The sequence below is a fragment of the Symphalangus syndactylus genome, chromosome 10, assembly GCF_028878055.3.
Source record: "Symphalangus syndactylus isolate Jambi chromosome 10, NHGRI_mSymSyn1-v2.1_pri, whole genome shotgun sequence".
NCBI classification, from domain to species: Eukaryota; Metazoa; Chordata; class Mammalia; order Primates; family Hylobatidae; genus Symphalangus; species Symphalangus syndactylus.
The window spans coordinates 88,752,704-88,776,185 of record NC_072432.2 but is presented as its reverse complement, the minus strand read 5'-3'; the positions used below and the strand labels follow the sequence as shown (position 1 = coordinate 88,776,185).

General features: G+C 43.8%; 1 protein-coding gene and 1 non-coding gene across 10 annotated transcripts in view; one reads left to right on the top strand and one right to left on the bottom strand.

The window, feature by feature from the left end:
- Window positions 1-23,241, bottom strand: part of TFCP2 (transcription factor CP2) — a 79,095-nt gene extending 55,854 nt beyond the window's left edge. For 3 of the 9 annotated variants that reach the window (XM_055294848.2, XM_055294849.2, XM_055294850.2), the window contains exon 1: window positions 22,411-23,241. In XM_055294848.2, the coding sequence (XP_055150823.1) occupies window positions 22,411-22,532 (122 nt within the window). In that variant the 5' untranslated portion in view covers window positions 22,533-23,241. The remainder of the gene's footprint in view (window positions 1-22,410) is intronic. The other 6 variants (XM_063610587.1, XM_063610588.1, XM_063610586.1 and 3 more) reach the window with 4 other exon arrangements.
- On the top strand, window positions 13,528-13,634 carry LOC129492343 (U6 spliceosomal RNA). The gene has a single exon (XR_008660805.1). It is a non-coding gene; the product is annotated as a U6 spliceosomal RNA (small nuclear RNA).
- Window positions 23,242-23,482: the final 241 nt, after the last annotated feature.

The following is a 23,482-nucleotide window of genomic DNA, read 5'->3' as shown; positions in this document are numbered from 1 at the left end:
TGGAGGCTCGCTCTGTCACCCAGGCTGGAGTGCAGTGGCACGATCTTTGCTCACTGCAATCTCCGCTTCCCAGGTTCAAGTGATTCTCGTGCCACATCCTCCTGAGTAGCTGGGGCTACAGGCATGCATTACCACACTCAGCTAATTTTTTGCATTTTTAGTAGAGACGGGGTTTCGCCATGTTGGCCAGGCTGGTCCAAAACTCCTGGCCTCAGGTGATCCACCTGCCTCAGCTTCCCAAAGTGCTGGGGTTACAGGGTGAGCCACCGTGCCTAGCCTTTAATTTGTTATAAGGTATTTTAGACATAAAAAAGATAAAACAGGCCGGGCGCGGTGGCTCACACTTGTAATCCCAGCACTTTGGGAGGCCAAGGCGGGCGGATCACGAGGTCAGGAGATCGAGACCATGGTGAAACCCCATCTCTTCTAAAAATACAAAAAATTAGCCGGGCCCGAGTGGCGGGCGCCTGTAGTCCCAGCTACTCAGAGAGGCTGAGGCAGGAGAATGGCATGAACCCGGGAGGCAGAGTTTGCAGTGAGCCAAGATTGCACCACTGCACTCCAGCCTGGGCCACAGAGCGAGACTCCGTCTCAAAAAAAAAAAAAAGAAGAAAAAAAAAAAGATAAAACAGTAGAACAAATGACTGTGTACACTCTAGGCAGCTTAAGATACAGCATTAACCGTTGAAGCCCCCTTTATTTTTCCTCAGTTATATCCCCTCCAACTCCCAGAGGCAACATTATCCTGAATTTGCACTTAATCATTCTTAGCATGTCTTTATATTTTTACAGCAGTGCCATCTTTTAAAAAGTAGTGAAGTATGGCTGAGTGCAGTGGCTCACGCCTGTAATCCCAGCACTTTGAGAGGCCAAGGCAGGCGGATCACCTGAGGTCAGGAGTTTGAGACCAGCCTGGCCAACATGGTGAAACCCCTTCTCTACTGAAAATACAAAAATTAGCTGGGCATGGTGGCAGGCGCCTGGAATCCCAGCTACTTGGGAGGCTGAGGCATGAGAATCGCTTGAACTCGGGAGGCGGAGGCTGCAGTGAGCCGAGATTGCGCCACTGCACTCCAGCCTGGGCAACAGAGCAAGCCACTATCTCGAAAAAAAAGAAAAAAAAAATTAAAAAAAAATAGTAATGAATGGGCCGGGCGCGGTGGCTCACGCTTGTAATCCCAGCACTTTGGGAGGCCGAGGTGGGTGGATCACGAGGTCAGGAGATCGAGACCACAGTGAAACCCCGTCTCTACTAAAAAAATACAAAAAAAATTAGCCGGGCGTGGTGGCGGGCGCCTGTAGTCCCAGCTACTCGGAGAGGCTGAGGCAGGAGAATGGCGTGAACCCGGGAGGCGGAGCTTGCAGTGAGCCGAGATCGGGCCACTGCACTCCAGCCTGGGTGATAGAGCAAGACTCCGTCTCAAAAAAAAAAAAAAAAAAAAAAAAAAATAGTAATGAATTAAAAATTCTTTTTAATTTTAAAATTTAAAAAGTAATGGATAACCTTTGCAGCAAAACAGGGCGAATCTCATCTAAATACACTGTCCATCATAAGAGACTTAGAATGAAAGGGAAAGTAAAGAACAGTAACAACTGACCAACTCTGAGACAAAGAGAGAAGATTTGGAAGATAGACAGGTGATAATTGAAGTGGGGAGAAATGAAGAAAAAAAGTACTGAAAAAGCACAGCAAACAACAACAACAAAAGGGCAAAAATCAGTCTCAAGAAAGAGACTTAGGTCTCAATGAAGAGAGATTGTTGCCTCAGGAACTGCTATAGTACTTGCCTTTTTTAACAAAATGGAGAGATAGTGAATTCATTCATTCAACAAATCAGCGCAAACTACTTATTAGGCACTATTCTAACAGTAGGCAGAGGACAGAGAACAAAAGAAAATCCCTTCTTTTATGAAGCATGAAGTTGGGGAGAGAAGCCAACAAATGATTTACACATCAGATGTTAGGGAAGAAATAAAGCAGAGAGGGTAAAGAAAGCAAGGAGTGCTGGTGAGGGGCAGGAGGCTCTTGCTATTTTACGTGAAGGACATTAGAAGGCCTCTCTGATAAAACGACATGTGAGCAGAAACCTAAAGGAAGTAAGGAACATACAGGAATGTTTCAGGAAGAGTAACTCCAAATGCAAAGACACTGAGGTGAGACTGGAGCCCTAAGACCAAGTGCGGCTGCAGCAGAGCAAGCCAGGGGAAGAGTATATTAAATGGCTGGAGGAGCAGACCGTATGGATCCTTGCCAGACCTGTGGCTTTTATTCAAAGTGAGATGTGAAACCACTGGACAGTTTTCGGGAGAAAAGTAGCACGATCTGATGAACACTTTAAAGAAAGTGATCACATAATTTATCACTAAAACAGGGACACCTTAGTGAGTGAAGAAGGGTAATATTAATAGTTACCTTAGGACAGTATTAATAAGACCTAATTTTAAAAGGCTTCTCTGTGTGCAAGTCATTTTGAAGGGATTCCTCCTGGCCAAACCTGGAACACTGTCATCAAAATATATAGTGATAGAAGATTGCATTGTATTCAATAAAGTAAGAATCTATGAGTCTACATTGATTAAAAATAATAGGAACAGAAAGCTCTTTCTTACAGTAGAAAGCCAACTAATAAATGTAGAGGGAAGGTAAAAAGAGAAAATCACTTGGCAACGATCATAAAGATAACTGATTAGGGCAAGAATCATCTGAATGCTAAAATTAACAGGTGAAAGTTTGAGAACAGGGTATTTACATAGTCTCAAAACATCTCCCAAGACTTTATTACAAAAGGCAAATGAATAACTTTATGATGGAGAAAACTGGACCCTACCACTCAAGTAACACTGCCAGTAATAGGAGCAATAAATAGCATGTGCATCCTAATATGATACACAGAGAACTCAGCATCACTTCTTAGGTATTAATGCCCAACATGCATAACCTGAATCTAACCATGAGGAAACAATAGACAAAAACAAATTGAAGGATGCTCTACAAAATAACTACCCTGCACTTACCAAATTGTCAGTGTCATAAAAACACAAAGACTCAAGAACTGTTCCAGATTAAAGAAGATGAAGGAGACAAGGTCACTGAATCAACACATGATATTGGATATTCTTTTACTATAATGGATATTATTAGGACAACTGACAAAATCTGAATAAGGTCTCTAGATTACAGCATTGTGTCAGCGTTAAGTTCCCGATTTTGATCATTATACCATAGTTACGTAAGAGAATTTCTTGTTTTTAAAAAATACAAACTGAAGTATTTAGGTGTTTGGGGCATCACATCTGCCTTTTACCTTTAAATCATTCAGAAAAAAATAATTTTGAGTGTGTGAGAAATTCTGAGAAAGAGAAGGATAAAGCAAATATATTAAAATATCCTTTGGGGAATCTAGGTGAAGAGTTTTCACAAATTCTTTGTAGCATTCATGCAAATATTATACAAGTCTGAAATTATTTTTTCCCAACTGCTTTTTATCGTGATAAAATACACATAACGAAATTTACTATCTTAATCACTTTTAAGTGGACAGTTCAGTGGTATTAACTACAATCATGTTGTTGTACAACCATCACCATCATCCATCTCCAGAACTCCTTTCATCTTGCAAGGCTGAAACTCTTCTAGCCACTGAACAGTAACTAGCCCCTGGCAACCATCATCGGTGGTGATACTTTCGCAGCTAGCTGAGGGATCAGGACTTGGGCAAAGGAGAACTATTTGCATTCTTTTTTCCATTTTTAAAATCTGTAGTAAAATATACATAATACAATGTTGGCTGGGCACAGCAGCTCATGTTTGTAATTCCAGCACTTTGGCAGGCCAAGGCAGGCGGATGGCTTGAGGCCAGCTCTAGACCAGCCTGGGCAACATAGCAAGAACCCATCTCCCCAAAATTTTTAAAAAATTAGCTAGGTGTGGTGGTGTACACCTGTAGTCCCAGCTACTCAGGAGGCTAAGGCAGGGGAATAACTTGGGCCCAGGAGTTTGAGGTTGCAGTGAACTGTGATTGCGCCACCGCACTGCAGCCTGGATGACAAAGCAAGATCCTGTCTCAAAAAAAAAAAAAAAGTTATCATTTAACCTTTTTTTTGTTGTTGTTGTCTATATCAATGCTTCAATCTGTAATATTTTAACCATTTTTAAGTGTACACATCAGTGCTATTAAGTACGTTCACAGTGTACTTAACCATCACCACTATCCATTTTCAGAACTTTTCATCATCCCAATCTAAAATTCTGTGCCCATTAAACAAGAACTACTCACTCTCCCCTCTCCTGGTTAACCACTGTTTAACATTCTATCATTATGAATTTGACTACCTGAGGAATTTCATGGCAGTGGAATCATATATTTATCATTTTGTGTCTGACATTTCACACACCATAATGTCCCAAAGTTTATCCATATTATATTACACATCAGAATCTCCTTCCTTTTCAAGCCTGAATAATCTTCCATATTCTATACATTTTGTTTATCTAGGTTGCTTCCACCTTTTGGCTGTTGTGAATAATGTTGCTAAACATGGGTGTACAAATAGCTGCTCAAGTCGCTGCTTTCAATTGTCTTAAATATATACTCAGAAGTGAAATAGCTGTATCATAATTCTACATTTAATTTTTTTGAGGAACCACCATACTGTTTTCCACAGTGAATGCACTTGACATTGCCACCAGCAATACATAAAGGTTCCAATTCCTCTACATTCTTGCCAACACCTGTTACTTTTTTTTACCAGCAGCCATCCTAAAGGCTGAATAATATTCCATTTTATGTACTTACAACATTTTGCTTATCCATTCATCCCTTGATCAATGGGCTATACTTATGAACATTAAGTACACAAATATCTCTTAGAGACCCTGCTTTCAATTATTTTGAGTATACATTAGGTCATCCTTATCTGATGGGAGGATCCAAGACTCCCACGGATGTCTGAAACCAGGGAGAGTATCAAACCCCACGTATAGGGTGTTTTTTCCTATACATATATATCCATGGTAAAGTTAATTTATAAATTAGGCAGAGTAAGAGATTAACAACTAATAATAAAATAAAATAACAATATATGGTAATAAACTATATAAGTGTGGCTAGGCACAGTGGCTTACGCCGGTAATCCCAGCATTTTGGGAGGCCGAGGCGGGTGGATCACTTGAGATCAGGAGTTCGAGACCAGCCTGGCCAATATGGTAAAATCTCGTCTCTATTAAAAATATAAAAATTAGCCAGGCATGGTGGCAGGTGCCTGAGGCACAAAATTGCTTGAGCCTGGGAGGTGGAGGTTGCAGTGAGCTGAGATGGTGCCACTGCACTCCAGCCTAGGTGACACAGTGAGAGTCCATCTCTAAATAAATAAATAAAAGTGGTCTCTCTCTTTCTCTCAAAGTATCTTATTGCACTATACTCACCTATTTTCTTATAGGCCACAGTTGACCTTGGGTAACTGATATCTCAGAAAGTGAAACCTAGGATAAGGGGGAACTACCAAACCTCCACAAGCAGAATTACAGGATCATAAGATGTGAGGAATTTTAGGTGTCAACTTGACCGGATTAAAGGATACTTAAAAAGCGGGTAAAGCATGATTTCTGACTGTATCTGTGAGGGTGTTTCCAGAGGAGACTGGTGTGTGAGTAGGTTGACTGAGGGAATAAGATCCATCCTCAGTGTGGGAGGGCAACATCCAAAGGGCTGGGTGCCCACCCAGACAGAACAAAAAGGCAGAGTAAAGGTAAATTCATTTTCTCTCCTGGGGCTGGGACATCCTTCTCCTGCCCTTTGATATCAGTATTCCAAGTTCTCCAGCCTTTGGACCCCAGGACTTACACCAGTAGCCTCTCAGGTTTTCAGGCCTTCAGCCTTGGTCTGAGAGTTATGCCATCGGTTTCCCTGGTCCTGAGGCTTTGAGACTTAGATTGAGCCATGCTACTGGCATCCCTGGTTCTCTAGTTTGCAGATGGCCTATCACAGCCTTCTTAGTTTCCATAATTGAGTAAGCCAATTCCCCTAATAAATCCCCTCTCATTCACCCATCCATCCATCTATAATCCTATTGGTTTTGTCTCTCTGGAAAATCCTGATATATATGGTAATTTTATTTTTAATTTTTGGAAGAACCACCAGTTTTTCACGTAGGCTATGCCATTTGACACGACTACCAACAGTGTACAATGGTTCCAATTTTTCCATGTCCTTCCCAACAATTATTTTCTGCTGTTCTTGATAGCAGCCATCCTAATGGGTGTGAGGTAGTATCCTGGAGTTTTGACTTGCATTTCCCTAATGAGCAATGTTGAGTATCTTTTCATGTGCTTATTGGTCATGGTGTATAATCCTTTTAATATGCTGCTAAATCTGGTTTGCTAATATTTTGTTGATGATTTTTACATCAAAGTTCCTAAGAAATGTTAGTCTATAGGCCAGGTGCAGTGGCTCACGCCTGTAAAGCCAGCACTTTGGGAGGCCAAGGAGGGTGGACCACTTGAGGCCAGGAGTTTGAGACCAGCCTGGCCAACATGGCAAAGCCCTGTCTCTACTAAAAATTTAAAAATTAGCTGGGCGTGGTGGCACATGCCTGTATCCCAGCTACTTGGGAGGCTTTGGCACGAGATTCATTTGAACCCAAGAGGCCCAGGCTGCAGTGAGCCAAGATTGCACCACTGCACTCCAGCCTCAGTGATAAAGTGGGACTCTTTTTTGTCTCAAAAAAATAAAAATAAAAAGAAAGAATTATTAGTCTATAGATTTCTTATAGCATCTTTGTAGGGCTTTGGCATCAAGACTATTCATCCATTTTGCATTGCTATAAAGGAATACCTGAGGCTGGGTAATTTATAAAGTAAAGAGGTTTATTTGGCTTATGGTTCTGCAGGCTGTACAAGAAGCATGGTGCCAGTATCTGCTTCTGATAAGTACCTCAGGAAACTTTCAATCATGGCAGAAGGTGAAGGAAGAGCAGGTATGTCACATGGCAAGAGAGGAAGCAAGAGAGAGGGGGGAAGTGCCACACTTAAACAACCAGCTCTTGAGTAAACTAATAGAGCAAAAATGCACTCATTACCATAGGGACCACACCAAGCCATTCCTGAGGGATAAACCCCCATGACCCAAACACTTCCCACTAGGCCCCACCCACCTCCAACACTGCAGATCAAATCTCAACTTGAGATTTGGAGGGACACATATCCAAACTATGTCAAAGATAATACTGACTTCACAGAATGAATTAGTGAGTGTTCTTTCCTCTTCAATGTTTTGAAAAGTCTGAGATGGATTGGTGTCAGTTCTTCTTGAAATGTTGATAGAATTCACCAGCGAAGTCATCAGGTCCAGAGATTTCTTTGTTGGGACATTTTCGATTACAAATGCAATCTCCCTATGAGTTATGAGACTATTTACATTTTCTATTTCTTAGTAGTCTTGGTAGGTTTTGTGTTTCTAGGATGTGACCATTTCATCTAGGTTACCCAATTTGTTGGCGTACAATTGGTTTATTAATCTTTTTCCCCAAAAAACTAGTCAAGTGCAGTAGTAAGGATGGGGGAAAGAGTAGAACAAGTTCTATCTGTCAACAATCAATTAAGACAATTCACTATCTCCAGATCAGCCTACAATTGCTTATCGTACTCTATTATAATCTCTCTTTTTTTTTCTTTTTTTTTTTTTGAGATAGAGTTTTACTCTTGTTGCCCAGGCTGGAGTGTAATGGTGCAATCTCAGCTCACTACAACCTCTACCTCCCAGGTTCAAGTGATTCTCCTGCCTCAGCCTCCTAAGTAGCTGGGATTACAGGCATGTGCCACTACGGCTGGCTAATTTTCTTGTTTGTATTTTTAGTAGAGATGGGGTTTCACTATGTTGGCCAGGCTGGTCTCAAACTCCTGACCTCAAGTGATCCGCCCACCTCAGCCTCCCAAAGTGCTGGGATTACAGGAGTGAGCCACTGCGCCCGGCTCATGATCTCTCTTTTTAAGAGAAAGGCTCTGTCACCCTAGCTAGAATGCCATGGAACAATCATGGTTAACTGCAGCCTTGAATTCCTGGACTAAAGCAATCCTTCTGCCTCAGCCTTCTGAGTAGCTAGGACTACAGGCATATGTTATTTTTTTGTATATACAGGGTCTCAGTATGTTGTCCAGGCTGGTTTGAGCTCCTGGGCTCAAGTGATACTCCCATTCCGGCCTTCAAAAGCATAGAGATTACACATGTGAGCTGCCATGCTCAGCCTACCCTTTCCATTTCTGTGGAATTGAGGGTAATATTCCCACTTTCATTTTTATCTTTAGTATTTCAGTAATTTGAGTTTTTCTTTTTTTTCTTTTCTTTTTTTTTTTTGAGACAGAGTCTTGCTCTATTGCCCAGGCTGGAGGACAGTGGCGTGATCTTGGCTCACTGCAACCACTGCCTGCCTCCTGGGTTCAGGCGATTCTCCTGCCTCAGCCTCCAGAGTAGCTGGGATCATAGGCATGCACTAATTTTTGTATTTTTAGTACAGACAATATTTTGCCATGTTGGCCACGTTGGTCTCGAACTCCTGACCTCAGGTGATCCTCCCACTTTGAACTCCCAAAGTGCTGGGATTATAGGCATAAACCACTGCACCCGACCCATTTTAATTTTTTTTCCACTATAATCTTAATTTTTTTTTAGAAACAGAGTCTTGTTCTGTCACCAAGGCTGGAGTGATGTGGCATGATCATAGCTCACTGCAGCCTCAAGCAATCCACTCACTTCAGCCTCCTGAGTAGCTAGGACTACAGGCATATACCACCATGCCCAGCTAATTTTTCTTCTTTTATTATTTTTTGTAGAGACGAGGTCTTGCTATGTTGCCCAGGCCAGTCTTGAACTCCTGATCTCAAGAGAGCCCCCCATTCCTAAAGCACTGGTATTACAGGTATAAGCCACCATGCCTGGCCTCCATTATAATCTTATAGGACCACTGTTATCTATGCGGTCTGTCACTGACCAAAATATCATTTTGCAGTACGTGACTTTACTGAGCCTTCTGCCCACCCCGGGCATGCACAATGACTTCTTAATTTCTCCCATCTATTTGGTTCCTTTTGATCATCCTAGTCATCAGTATCTGTTTTTTTGTTTGTTTGTTTTTTAAGATAGAGTCTTGCTCTGTTGCCCAGGCTGGAGTGCAGTGGCATGATCTCGGCTCACTGCAACCTCTGCCTCCCAGGTTCATGTGATTCTCCCGCCTCTGCCTCCGGAGTAGCTGGGACTACAGGTATGAGCCACCATGCCCAGCTAATTTTTATATTTTTAGTAAAGACAGGGTCTCACCATGTTAGCCAGGCTGGTCTCAAACTCCTGACCTCAAATGATCTGCCAGCCTTGGCCTCCCAAAGTGCTGAGATTACAGGCGTGAGCCACCACACCCAGCCCCTAGTCATCAATATCTGGCTCTCAAAAGGGAAAAAAGAAAAAAAAATGGAGACGGGGAGTATGGTGCCAGCGCTTTAAATCTCCTGGACATCGGCCAGGTGCAGTGGCTCAAGCCTGTAATCACAGCACTTTGGGAGGCCAAGGCGGGCGAATCACAAGGTCAGTTCGAGACCAGCCTGGCCAACATGGTGAAACCCCATCTCTACTAAAAATACAAAAAAAAAAAAAAAATTAGCCAGGCATGGTGGTGGGCGCCTGTAATCCCAGCTACTCGGGAGGCTGAGGCAGGGGAACCGCTTGAACTCAGGAGGCAGAGGTTGAAGTGAGCCAAGATCACGCCACTGCACTCCAGCCTGGGCATCATTGTGAGACTCTCAAAAAAAAAAAAAAAAAGAAATCTACTGGACATCACTTCAGTGGTGGTAATGCGGGGACTTGTAACAAAGTGGTGAGATGCAACAATAACCATTGCCTCTTTGCAACTCTGTGATCAAAACCAGCAATTCTTTCTTTTATTTTTAATTTATTTTTTATTTTTTTTGAGACGGAGTCTCTCTCTGTCACCCAGGCTGGAGTGCAATGGCATGATCTTGGCTCACTGCAAACTCCGCCTCCCAGGTTCAAGCGATTCTCATGCCTCAGCCTCCCAAGTAGCTGGGATTACAGGCGCCCACCACCATGCCCAGCTAATTTTTGTGATTTAATAGAGACGGAGTTTCACCACATTGGCCAGGCTGGTCTCGAACTCCTGATCTCAGGTGATCCACCCACGTCAGCCTCCCAAAGCGCTGGGATTACAGGCATGAGCCACCGCGCCTGGCCAGAAGCAGCAATTCTGATTGCAGCACAGATTTCTGAAATTTGGGTTTTTGTTTTTAGAGACGGGGTATCACCATGTTGCCCAGGCTGGTCTCAAACTCCCAGGCTCAAGCAATCCTCTCACCTCAGCCTCCCAAAGTGCTGGGATTACAGGCACCAGCCACTGCACTTGATCCAGATTCCTGATATTTGGAAGAGATGGTCCTTTCTGCCCACCTTAGGTTCCACCAACTACGTGCAAGCTGCTCCAGGAACATGTGCACAGCTGCCTGCCGTGGGGCTCAGGGATGTGGATGGGCAGCTGCTATTGTGCTAAGCGCTGAAACTGACTGAAATTAACCAAAATTTACCATCCAGGATTGGATGGTAAATTGCAGTTAATTCCTCACAGTTGTAAGATTTCAATAAACTCCAGAGTTCCAAAGGAGATGCATCAGACAGATTCTGCCAGAGCAACTGTTATCTTGGTGGTGGGGAGACAAATTTCTGGTACCTCCTACTTTATCAACTTCCCAGAATCCTCTCTGAATTTTTTTTTTTTTTTTTTTTTTTTTGAGACGGAGTCTCGCCCTGTCACCCAGGCTAGAGTGCATTGGCACAATTTACGCTCACTGCAACCTCCGCCTCCAGGGTTCAAGCGATTCTCCTGCCTCAGCCTCCTGAGTGCCTGGGATTACAGGTGCCCACCACCATGCCCAGCTAATTTTTTGTATCTTTAGCAGAGACAAGGTTTCACCCTGTTGGCCAGGCTAGTTTCAAACTCCTGACCTGGTGATCCATCTGCCTTGGCCTCCCAAAGTGCTGGGATTAAAGGCGTGAGCCACCGCGCCCGGCTGTGAATTTTTTTTTTACTCTGCTTTTTCCATGTTGAGAATGAAATTATCTTTTAAGTGAAAAAAACATAGGCACTGGCACTTACAAAGGGTTCTTTCTGTGTAGAGAACAGATTGGATGAGTGTGTGTGTGCGCATACACTGAGTCAGAAGGAGGGGTGGATCAACTAAATGGGTGCTGAAAATCAGGGACATCGGTCATGGAAGATGACAGAGCAGGAACTCCAGGAGTTAGTACCTTCACCAAAATAACTATTGAGATGGCAAGAACTGCTTGAGGTGACTATTTTAGGACTCTGGGGTCTAATGAAACACTTGCAGTGTCCAGAAGAGTGCTTGATGAAGAAAAAAGTTGGTAAATTTTAGTGAATTTTGGCATTTGGAATAGCATCTATCATTCTCTAACTCCCATCCCTGTGGTACGCAACTGTTGGGATGGCAGTTCCTGTTGCAGCTTGCTGGTGCTAAGGTGGGAAATAGGGGCTTTGTCCTCCAAAAATTGAAGTTAAGTGTTTCGTTCACTACCTTTGATTGCTGAGGAGCTGCCAGAGCGCTGGCCACTGTTTCACACATGCACACCCCCAACTGAAGTTGCCTCCCTAGTGGCACTAGACAAGTGAACTTAAAGAGAGAGAACACTCTTTTTTTCTTTCTGTTTTCTTTTCTTATTGGAGCTAAGCATTTAAGGAAATCTCTGTCAAGTCACTGAAAGACCACAGAGATAAAAGAACAGAGACTTCAGTGACCGCATGCAACCAGATATACACTCTTTGCAAAGACAGTTTGGAAAAGTCACTAAACAAATGCAGCTTTCATAAACAACAACAGTAATCCCTAGGGAGGCAGTGGAATCTGACTTTCAGAGTTACCGTATTACAACACACAAAATGTCCACTTTCCAACAAAAATTTGTAAAGCAAACAAAGAAACAGGACTATATGGCCCATTCACAGGAAAAAAAAAAAAAAGAAATTGGCTGGGCACAGTGGCTCACGCCTGTAATCCCAGCAATTTGGGAGGCCAAGGCGGGCAGATCACGAGGTCAGGAGATCGAGACCATCCTGGTTAACACGGTGAAACCCCATCTCTACTAAAAATACAAAAAATTAGCTGGGCGTGGTGGTGCATGCCTGTAATCCCAGCTATTCAGGAGGCTGAGGCAGGAGAATAGCTTGAACCCGGGAGGCAGAGGTTTCGGTGAGCCAAGATCATGCCACTGTACTCCAGCCCAGGCAACACAGTGAGACTCTGTCTCAAAAAATAAATAAATATTAATACTTTTTTTTATTTGCACCACTGCACTCCAGCCTGGGAGACAGCAAGACTCTGTATCAAAAAAAAAAAAAAAAAGAAATTGACAGAAACCACCCCATAGCAAGCCCAGACAATGGACCTACTAGACAAAGACTTTAACTGTCTTGAATATGCTCAGAGAGTTGAAGGAAACCATGAAAAACAAAAACAAAACAAAACAAAAAACTAAAGGAAATCAGGAGAACAATGTATAAACAAGTAAGGAATATCAATAAAAATATTTTAAAAATATAAAAATGAATGAAATAGCAATTCTGGACATAAAGATACAAGAGCCAAAATAAATATTTCACTAAAGGATTCAATAGCAGAGTTGAACAGGCAGAAGAAAGAATCAATGAACATGAAGATAGAATTGAAATTACTTAAGCTAAGGAGCAGGAAAAAAAGATGAACAAAGAAAAAGGAACAGAGGCTGGGCACAGTGGCTCACACCTGTAATCCCAGCACTTTGGGAGGCTGAGGTGGGTGGATCACCTGAGGTCAGGAGTTCAAGACCAGCCTGGCCAACATGGTAAATCCTCATTTGTACGAAAAATACAAAAATTAGCCGGGTGTGGTAGCCCATGGCTGTAGTCCCCACTACACAGGAGGCTGACGCAGGAGACTCGCCTGAACCCAGGAGGTGGAGGTTGCAGTGAGCCAAAATGGCGCCACTGCACTCGAACCTGGGTGACAGAGCTAGACTCCATCTCAAAAAAAAAAAAAAAAAGAAAAAGGAAAGAGCCATGGGGTCTACTAGGGTACCATCAAATGTATCAATGGCTAAACCAACCTAATTAATACATGCATTACCTCATATGCTTCTCTTTTTTGTGGTGAAAAACACTTAAAATCAATTCTACTCTCTTAGCAATGTTCAAATATACAATATATTGTATTAACTATAGTCCTCATGATGTAAAAGAGCTCTTGAACTAAATCCTGATTTTTTTTGTGGTTGGGTCTCATTCTGTCACCCAGGCTGGAGTGCAGTGGCACAATCACAGTTCACTGACACATTTACAACCCTAAATTTCCCTCTGAGTTTTTACTACATCCCATAAGTTTTGGTATGTATGTTTTCCTTTTAATTTGTCTCAATGTATTTTCTTATCTCCCTAATGATTTCCTCTTTTTATTCATTTGGTGTTTAAGTGTATTGTTTAATGCTCACTTCAGCAACACATATACTAAAGTTGGAATGATTCAGAGAAGATTAGCATGGCCTCTGAGCAAGGATGACATGCAAATTTGTGAAGCATTCCATATTTTAAACATTTCAGGGCTGGGTATGGTGGCTCATGCTTGTAATCTCAGCACTTTGAGAGGCCAAGGCAGGAGGATCACTTGATCCCAGGAGTTTGAGACCAGCCTGAGCAACATGATGAAACCCTGTCTCTTCAAAAAATACAAAAATTAGCCAGGCATGGTGGCACGAGCCTATGGTCCCAGCTACTTGGGAGACTGAGGTGGGAGGATTGCCTGAATCTGGAAAGTTGAGGCTACAGTGAGCTGTGATGGTGCCATTGCACCCCAGCCTGAGCAACAGAGCAAGACCCTGTCTCAAAAAATAATAGTAATAAGGCCAGGCGCGGTGGCTCACGCCTATAATCCCAGCACTTTGGGAGGCCAAGGCGGACAGATGACCTGAAGTTGGGAATTCAAGACCAGCCTGACCAACGTGGCAAAACCCTGTCTCTACTAAAAATACAAAAATTAGCTGGGCGTGGTGGTGTATGTCTGTAATCCCAGCTACTTGGGAGGCTGAGGCAGGAGAATCGCTTGAACCCGGGAGGCAGAGGTTGCAGTGAGCCAAGATCATGCCACTGTACTCCAGCCCAGGCAACAGAGCGAGACTCTGTCTCAAAAAATTAAAAAGAGAGATTAAAATAAGAAAGACTTTAAGTCAATACTTTAACTTCAGACCTTAAGGAACTAGAAAAAGAAGCACAAACTGGACCCAACCAAAAGGAGGGCATAATAATGTTTAGAGCAGAGATAAGTGAAATAAAGAATAAAAATAAGGCAGGTGCAGTACCTCACACCTGTAATCCCAGCACTTTGGGAGGCTGAGGCAGGAGGATCGCTTGAGGCCAGGAGTTCAAGGCCTAGGCAAGACAGTGAGAACCCATCTCTATGAAATTAAAAAAAAAATTAGCTGGGTTTGGTGATGCATGCCTGTAGTCTCAGTTACTCAGGAGGCTGAGGTAGGAGGATCACTTGAGCACAGCAGTTTGAGGTTGCAGTGCATATGATCACACCACCGCATCATTCCAGCCTGGGTAACAGAGCACGACCCCATCTCTCAAAAACAAACAACAACAACAAAAACCAAGAAGAATAAAAATAGCAGAATCAACAAAACCAAAAATCTGTTATTTAAAAAGATCAACAGAATTTACAAACTCTTGGCCGGGCATGGTGGCTCACACCTGTAATCCCAGCACTTTGGGAGGCCGAGGCGGGCAGATCACGAGGTCAGAAGTTCAAGACCAGCCTGGTCAACATGGTGAAACCCTGTCTCTACTAAAAATACAAAAATTAGCTGGGCACGGTGGCAGGCACCTGTAATCCCAGCTACTGGAGAGGCTGAGTCAGGAGAATTGCTTGAACCTGGGAGGCGGAGGTTGCAGTGAGCTGAGATCATGCCACTGCACTCCAGCCTGGGTGACACAGCAAGACTCCATCTCAAAAAAAAAAAAAAAAAAAAAAAAAGAATTTACAAACTCTTGCTAGACTGACTGGCAGAAAAAGAAAGAAGATGAAAATAAATAAAATCAGAAATGAAACTGGGGATATTACTACTAATTTTACATAAATGAAAGGATTATAAGAGAATACTGTGAATGACTATAAACCAGCATATTAGATAATTTAGATAAAACAGACAAATTTTTAGAAACATTAAAGTACCAAAACTGCCTCAGAAAAAAATTAAAAGTCTCAACAAACCTATAACAAGAGATTGAATTGATAAACAAAAACCTCCCAACAAAGAAAAGTCCAGTATCACATGGCTGCATTGGCAAATTCTACCAAATATTCAAAGAATTAACACCAATCCTACTCGAACTCCTTCAAAAAACAGAAAAGAACGGAACACTTCCCAATGTTCTATGAGGCCAACATCACCCTGACACCAAAGCCAGAAAAAGATACGATAAAATTCAGGCTGGGCATGGTGGCTCACACCTGTAATCCTAGCACTTTGGGAGGCTGAGGCAGGAGGATTCCTTGAGTCCAGGAGTTCAAGACCAGCCTGGGCAACATAGGGAGACTTGGTCTCTTAAAAAAAAAGATGATAAGAAAACTATAAACCAATATCCCGTAAGAATATAGAAACAAAAATCCTCAAGAAAATAACAGCAAACTGCAAACTGGATCCAACAGTACATTAAAAAGATTATATACCATGACCAACATTTATCCCAGGAACGCAAGAGTGGTTCAACATAAGGAAATCAATCAATGTGATGCACCACATTATAATCTCAATAGACACAGCAAAGATATTTGAAAAAATTCAATACCCTTTTATGATTTAAAAAAAAAACAATCAGTAAAAGTTCAAAGACATTATGCTAAGTGAATAAGTCAGTCACAAAAGGACAAATCTATGATCCCACATATATGAGGTTCTTAGAGTAGTCAAATTCATAGACACAGAAAGTAGAATGGTGGTTGCCAGAGGCTGGAGTGAGGGGAGATGGGAGGTTAGTGTTTAATAGGTACAGTTTTTCACTTTGGGATGAAAAAGTTCTGGAGACAGATCACGGTGACGGTTGTACAACAACGTGAATGTACTTAATTACACTGATCTGGACATTTTTAAAGGGTTAAAATGATAGAATTTTATGTTATGTGTATTTTACCACAATAAACACACACATACACACATATTCAGCAAACTAGGAATAGAAGGAAACTTGTTTAACACTAAAACGGCATTTATGAAAAACTCTGAGTAGGGCATGGTGGCACATGCCTGTAGTCCCAGCTACTCAGGAGGCTGAGGCGGGACTGCTTGAGCCCCAGGAGTTCGAAGCTGCAGTAAGCCATGAACATGCCACTGCACTCCAGCCCGGGCAACAGAGTGAGACCCTATCTCAAAAAAAAAAAAAAAAAAAAAAAAAAAGTTGGCCGGGCATGGTGGCTCACACCTGTAATCCCCAGCACTTTGGGAGGCCGAGGCAGGTGGATCACCTGAGGTCAGGAGTTTGAGACCAGCCTGGCTAACACGGCGAAACCCCATCTCTACTAAAAATACAAAAATTAGCTGGGCATGGTGGTATGTGCCTGTAATCCCAGCTACTTGGGAGGCTGAGGCAGGAGAATCGCTTGAAGCCAGGAGGCGGAGTTGCAGTGAGCCGAGACCATGCCATTGCACTCCAGCCTGGGCAACAAGACCGAAAACTCCATCTCAAAAAATAATAATAATAATAAATAATAAATAAATAAAAGTTAACATCTGTGAACAGCCTGGGCAACATAGCATGACCCTGCCTCAAAAGAAAAAAAAAAGAAAGAAAAAAAAAGATAACATCTCTGACTGTGGGTCACTATATTAATCGATGCTTAAAGTTGTTTTTCAGGAATTAGGGGACAGCTCTTACCCAGTTGAGACCACGAATCCTTCAACTGGACCTGCATGAGTGCCCAAAAAGTGACCTTTTCATGTCAGAGGGACAAAAACTCCACACTTAGATCATGTTAACACTGCCATTTTCTGCACATGTCCTATGAAGAGCAATGTAGCTCAATTATGCTAGTGCAGAAACCTTGATTACCTCACCTTTCCTACCTGCCAATCACCTTTCCCCAGGCTTTAGACCACCCTGCATCCTACCCCACAAATACTGCCAAGCCCTATTTTCAGGGTGCCAGATTTGAGATTTGCTCTCCTGTCTCCTCATTCAGCAGCCCTATGAATAAAATCTTGTCTCTTTTGCAAAACCCATCATCATAGTGATTGGCTTGCTGCACGTGGGCAGGATGACCTAGTTTGATATCACAACCATCATCACAAGCAATTTTAGAACATTTTTAACACCCTGAAAAGAAACTCCATTCCCACTAGTAGTCCCTCTCCATTCCCTCCTCCTCCACAGTTCTAGTCAACCACTAATCTATTTTCTCTACAGATCTGCCCATTCTAGAAATGTCATAGAAATGGAATCATATGTTATGTGGTCTTTTGTGACTGACTCCTTCACTTATCATGTATTCACAATGAATCTCCTTTCCTTTTAGTATAAAGTTTGTGCCACAATAAAAATGTAAGAAAAAAAGAATAATAAAAGTACCACTGATAAGGATTAAATAAATCCAATTAAGATGACTCTTTATAAAATACAAATTAATAGATTTGAAGATGAAATCATTATAAGATGCAACAGAAAATAAACTAGGGTAAAACAAATGTGTCAGAGAAGATATTTTATAAAACAAATTGCTTGTCAAAGAGAGTATTTTCCCTAAGAAAGATGTAGAAAGTCAGACTGCTTGATTTTTTTTTTTTTTTTTTTTTTGAGAGTCTCACTCTTGTCCCCTAGGCTGGAATGCAGTGGCTCGATCTTGGCTCACTGCAACCTCCGCCTCCCAGGTTCAAGTCATTCTCCTGCCTCAGCCTCCCGAGTAGCTGAGATTACAGGCGTGCGCCATCATGCCCAGCTAATTTTTGTATTTTCAGTAGAGACAGGGTTTTACCATGTTGGCCAGGCTGGTCTTGAACCCCTGACCTCAAGGTGATCCGCCCACCTCAGCCTCCCAAACTGCTGGGATTATAGGTGTGCACCACCGTGCCTGGCCTGATTGACTCTTAGAACCAGTTGGCAAAGATTATTGCTGGAGGGTGGCACACTAAGGTCCAAGGTCTTATTAAAAGGAGAAATAGGCCTGGGAACTGTGGCTGACATGTGTAATTACAGCAGTTTGGGAGGCCAAGGTGGGAGGATCTCTTAAGGTCGGGAGTTAGAGATCAGCCTGAGCAATACAGCAAGACCTAGTCTCTACAAAAAGTAGAAAAACTGGCCGGGTGCGGTGGCTCACGCTTGTAATCCCAGCACTTTGGGAGGCCGAGGCGGGCGGATCACGAGGTCAGGAGATCGAGACCAAGGTGAAACCCCGTCTCTACTAAAAATACAAAAAATTAGCCGGGCGTGGTGGCGGACGCCTGTAGTCCCAGCTACTCGGAGAGGCTGAGGCAGGAGAATGGCGTGAACCCGGGAGGCGGAGCTTGCAGTGAGCGGAGATCGCGCCACTGCACTCCAGCCTGGGTGAAACAGCGAGACTCCGTCTCAAAAAAAAAAAAAAAAAAAGTAGAAAAACTGGCTAGGTGTGGTGGTGTGACCCTGTAGTCCTAGCTAGTCAGGAGGCTGCAGCAGGAAGATCACTTGAGCCCAGGAGTTTGAGGCTGCAAGGAGCTACAATCACGCCACTGCACTCTAGCTTGGGTGACAAGAGTGAGATGTTGCCTCTAAAAACATAAATAATAAGACAAAATTAAAATTTAAAAAATAAAAATCAGGGCTGGGCACAGTGGCTCACACCTATAATCCCGGCACTTTGGGAGGCCAAGGGGGAAGGACTGCTTGAGCCCAGGAGTTCCAGAACAGCCTGGTCAACACAGGGAGACCCTGTCTCTGCAAAAAATTTTAAAATCAGCCAGACATGGTATCTCGTGACTGCACCCCCAGCTGCACTCCAGCCTAGGGGACAGCTACTTGGGAGGACTGCTTGAGCTCAGGAATTCCAGGCAGCAGTGAGCTGTGATTGAGCCACTATACTCCAGCCTTGGCGACAAAGCAGGACCCCAACTCTAATGAATAAATAATCAGATTTCTAGTCTGTGCCCCAATCACTGGAGATGGGACCCTGTAAACTGGTGTTTTGTTTTGGTTTGGTTTTTGTTTTTTTGAGACAGGGTCTCACCCTGTCACCCAAGCTGGAGTGCAGAGGCACAATCACAGCTCACTGCAGCCTTGACCTCCTGGGCTCAAATGATCCTCCCATCTCAGCCTCTGGAGTAGCTGGGACTAGGGGCAGGCACCACCATACTCAGCTAATTTTTTTATTTTTAGTAGAGAGAGGGTCTCCCTATGTTGCCCAGGCTGATGAAAACTCCTGAGCTCAAGCAGTCCTCCCACCTTGGCCTCCCAAAGTGCTAGGATTACAGGCATGAGCCACCATGCCTATCCCCAACTGTATTTTTATTTTTATTTCATTTTTTTTTTGAGATGGAGTCTGGCTCTGTTGCCGAGGCTGTAGTGCAGTGGCACAGTCTCGGCTTACTGCAACCTCCGCCTCCCGGGTTCATGCAAGTCTCCTGCCTCAGCCTCTCAAGTAGCTGGGATTACAGGCATGCGCCACCACACCTGACTAATTTTTGTATTGTTAGTAGAGACAGGGTTTCACCATGTTGGCCAGGCTGGTCTCAAACTCCTGAACTCAGGTGATCCACCTGCCTCAGTCTCCCAAAGTGTTTGGATTACAGACGTGAGCCACTGCACCCGGCCCCCAAGTGTATTTTTAATAAGCTGTCCAGGTGACTCTTATGAATACTAAAATTTGAAGACCAATATCTAATTAACACAAATTAATAGAATAGATTAAATGTGTATAAGATTCAAGACAGCTGGGTGCAGTGGCTCACGCCTGTAATCCCAGCACTTTGGGAGGCCAAGACGGGTGGATCACCTGAGGTCAGCAGTTCGAGACCAGCCTGGCCAATATGGTGAAACCCCATCTCTACTAAAATTACAAAAATTAGCCAGGCATGATGGCATGCGCCTGTAGTCCCAGCTACTCGGGAGGCTGAGGCAGGAGAATCACTTGAGCCTGAGAGACAGAGGTTGCAGTGAGCTGAGATTGCACCACTGAACTCCAGCCTGGGCAACAGAGCGAGACTCCATCTCAAAAAAAAAAAAAAAAAAAGTCAAGAGAATAGTGACAAGTACCTAACACATGAAAAAAAGGGTGAAAAAAACAAAAAAGCCGGGCGTAGCATTATATGCCTGTAGTCTCAGCTACTTGGAAGGCTGAAGTGAGAGGATCACTTGAGCCTGGGAGATGGAAGTTGTACTGAGCCGAGATGGTGCCACTGCACCCCAGCCTGGGTGACAGAACAGGACCTGTCTCAAAAAAAGAAAAGAAAAGAAAACAAAAGAAGAAAGTACTTAAAATGTTAGCACACTATGCTCTCAAGAACTCAAAGTGATGTTTGAAAACTTGGGCATTTGATTTTGATGTTGAAAAAAACTAAATGTGTAAATATGCAAGCCATTCTAATGTCTGTGAAAACCACACAGGGCATGATTTGTAAAGCACTCTTAATTAAATGTAAGATGGCATAGTATCAAGAGCATATGGTATTGCACCTAGTAGATTAACAAATGTTTGCTGGTGATGTTAACTATTTTTATAATGAGTACAGTTATATTTAATTATTTCCAGCCTAACCTCTGGTAACCTAAACAAAATCAAACTTTTTGCTGTGAGTATCTTTACACACATAACAGCATAAAAAATTGTCAAATATTATGTCAGATGCTCATGTGTAAGTTCAGGGTCAGGGCACTTACTTTCAGACCAAATTAACCTCTATTTTTATGCTCAGACTTATAGAAACAAGGACAGGTGAAACCAAAGTTAAATTTCTCATGACTAAGAGCACTGCATGATAGAACATATAGAACTCAAGTTTCCCTGAAAATCACTAAAATATTTATATAATGATAGCCTTTTTTTCCAATTTTTCTTAATTTTTCAAAACTTTTTTTTTTTTTTTTTTTTAAGTTTAAGAGATGAGGTGTCACTCTGTCACCAGGCTGGAGTACAGTGGTGCAATCACAACTCACTGCAGACTCAAACTCCTGGGCTCAAGCAATCCTCCCACCTCAGTCTCGTGAGTAGCTGGAGCTACAGGAACATGCCACCAGGCCTGGGTAATTTATCTGTTGATTTATTTGTGGAGAGCGGGTCTTCAACTCCTGGCTTCAAGAGATCCTCCAGTCTCCACCCCCAAAGTGCTGGGATTACAGGCATGATTATTATTTAAAATAATAGTCTTCATTATTCTAGGTAAAGATTCCTGAAGATGCTGAAGTATTAAATTATCTCCTCTTTTTTTTTTTTTTTTTTTTGAGACAGAGTTTTGCTCTTGTTGCCTAAGCTGGAGTGCAATGGTGCAATCTCTGCTCACTGCAACCTCTGCCTCCCGGGTTCAAGCGATTCCTGCCTCAGCCTCCCAAGTGGCAGGGATTACAGGCCCGCGCCACCACACTCCGCTAATCTTTATATTTTTAGTAGAGACGGGGTTTCACCACGTTGGCCACGATGGTCTCGAACTCCTGAGCTCAAGTGATCCGCCCGCCTCAGCCTCCCAAAGCGTTGGGATTACAGGCGTGAGCCACCGCAGCCGGCCGAAAGGAGATTTTTCATCTGTTATCAACAACTGGCTTGATACATAAAGATCCAGAAGCATCTTAAGTTTTCTTCGTCACTTTTTCATTTCACACCTTATGTTTTAAAAGTCAGAAATCCCAGAATTAAGTAAAGTCTTAAAGCAAGCTAGTGGTAAGATACAGCTGTGTGGACTTCTTCATCAAGGACTTCCATATCTTTCCAACAAGAAACGAACCAATATTCATCATTAAGCACCAGCTCCCAATTTCCCAACTTCCTAGATACCCTTCCTACGCTATATGTAACCCTTCTTCACACAACGTCAGATTTACCCACACATACACCATCAGTCCCCAAGTCTCCCACATTGGCACGAAAGCCTCTCAACATTCATCTGGTTGCTAATCAGGGACCACCACTCTTCCTTCTTCCACTGATCCTGCACAGGCTTCATATCGCCTACAATCGCTTTTTCCATTTCTTCCACAACACTAACTACCCAAAGCGACAAAAGAACAAGTCCCTTTTCCCCAATCGTAAACAGCTTTTTAAAACTCTATACACCTCCTTCTCACTCAACCCCTTTTCTTAGCGTCTATCCGCCTTTGTTAATCAGAAGGTGTAGGGTCTGGGAAAATCTCACTCACCTCATGCTATAGGCACCAGCACCCAGTTCCTGGCCGATCCCGGACAGGCTAGCATCAAAGTCCTGCACCAACCCGGATTCAATCACTTCGTCGGCCAGAGGCAGCTTCAGAGCCCAGGCCATCCTGGCTCCTTTCTTGCCCCAGGAGACACCGTGTCTTGTACAAAGGCGCGGAGGGTAATTCTACCCAACAGGAGTAACACAAACCAAGAAAACTACAAACCAGGGTTTCCCACGCAGTGCCCACCAGCCACCCCCAAGCCCGACCAGCACTGCTCGTACAACTAATCTCCCGTACCCTTGGCTGCTCGTTCTTGGCTGCCCCAGGTTCCAAAATCCCCCCTGCCCAGCTCTCAGGAACGTGAGGACCCCTTTGCCCAACTACTGCAGACTTCCCAGAGGCAGCTCTGGACTCCCGCACTCCCACTCCTCTTGAGAGTTCGTAGTGGTGGCTCGCTGCTTCCCAGTCAGACCAGCAGCAGCCGCAGGAAGCCAGCCCGGCGCTCCCACGCTGCTTTCGCACCTTTTCCCCCGCCCCTTTCTGCTGGAGGCCCCCTCCCTCCCAGGGCTCGCTCTCTTTCCCCTCCAGGCCTCGCTTCCGGTCAGTCCCACGATCACTTCCGGTCACCCCTTCTCAACCCCGCGGCTTAGAACCAAATCCAGGTTTCCGCTGAGCCGACTCCTCGCCCTCTGTAGCCCTCCACTGCCTGGAAACATGGAAGGAGAAAGTCCAGCACAGGTGTGAAACCTAGACTCGCCAGGCCCTTCCACCGCCCGCCGCCCCGGCGCCAACCAATCATGGCGTCCTCTTTCTTCGCCTGCCCGGCGAACATGACGTCACGCTGTCGTTAGCCTATAAAGAAGAGACCTCGTCAGTCTCGGCAGCGATGATAGGCGGGCTGCGCCACGGCTCTGCCCCCGAGGTGGGCTGGGCGGTCACGGGGAGGACCCGGCGTGCAAGTGTCCGGGTTTAAACGTCTATCCGTGTAGTTACCAGAGTTCTGGTATCTGCTACCCATCAAGTCGTCACCCTGAGCCATGGAAGGAGCCCTTCTTCTAGCCTTATGAACCCA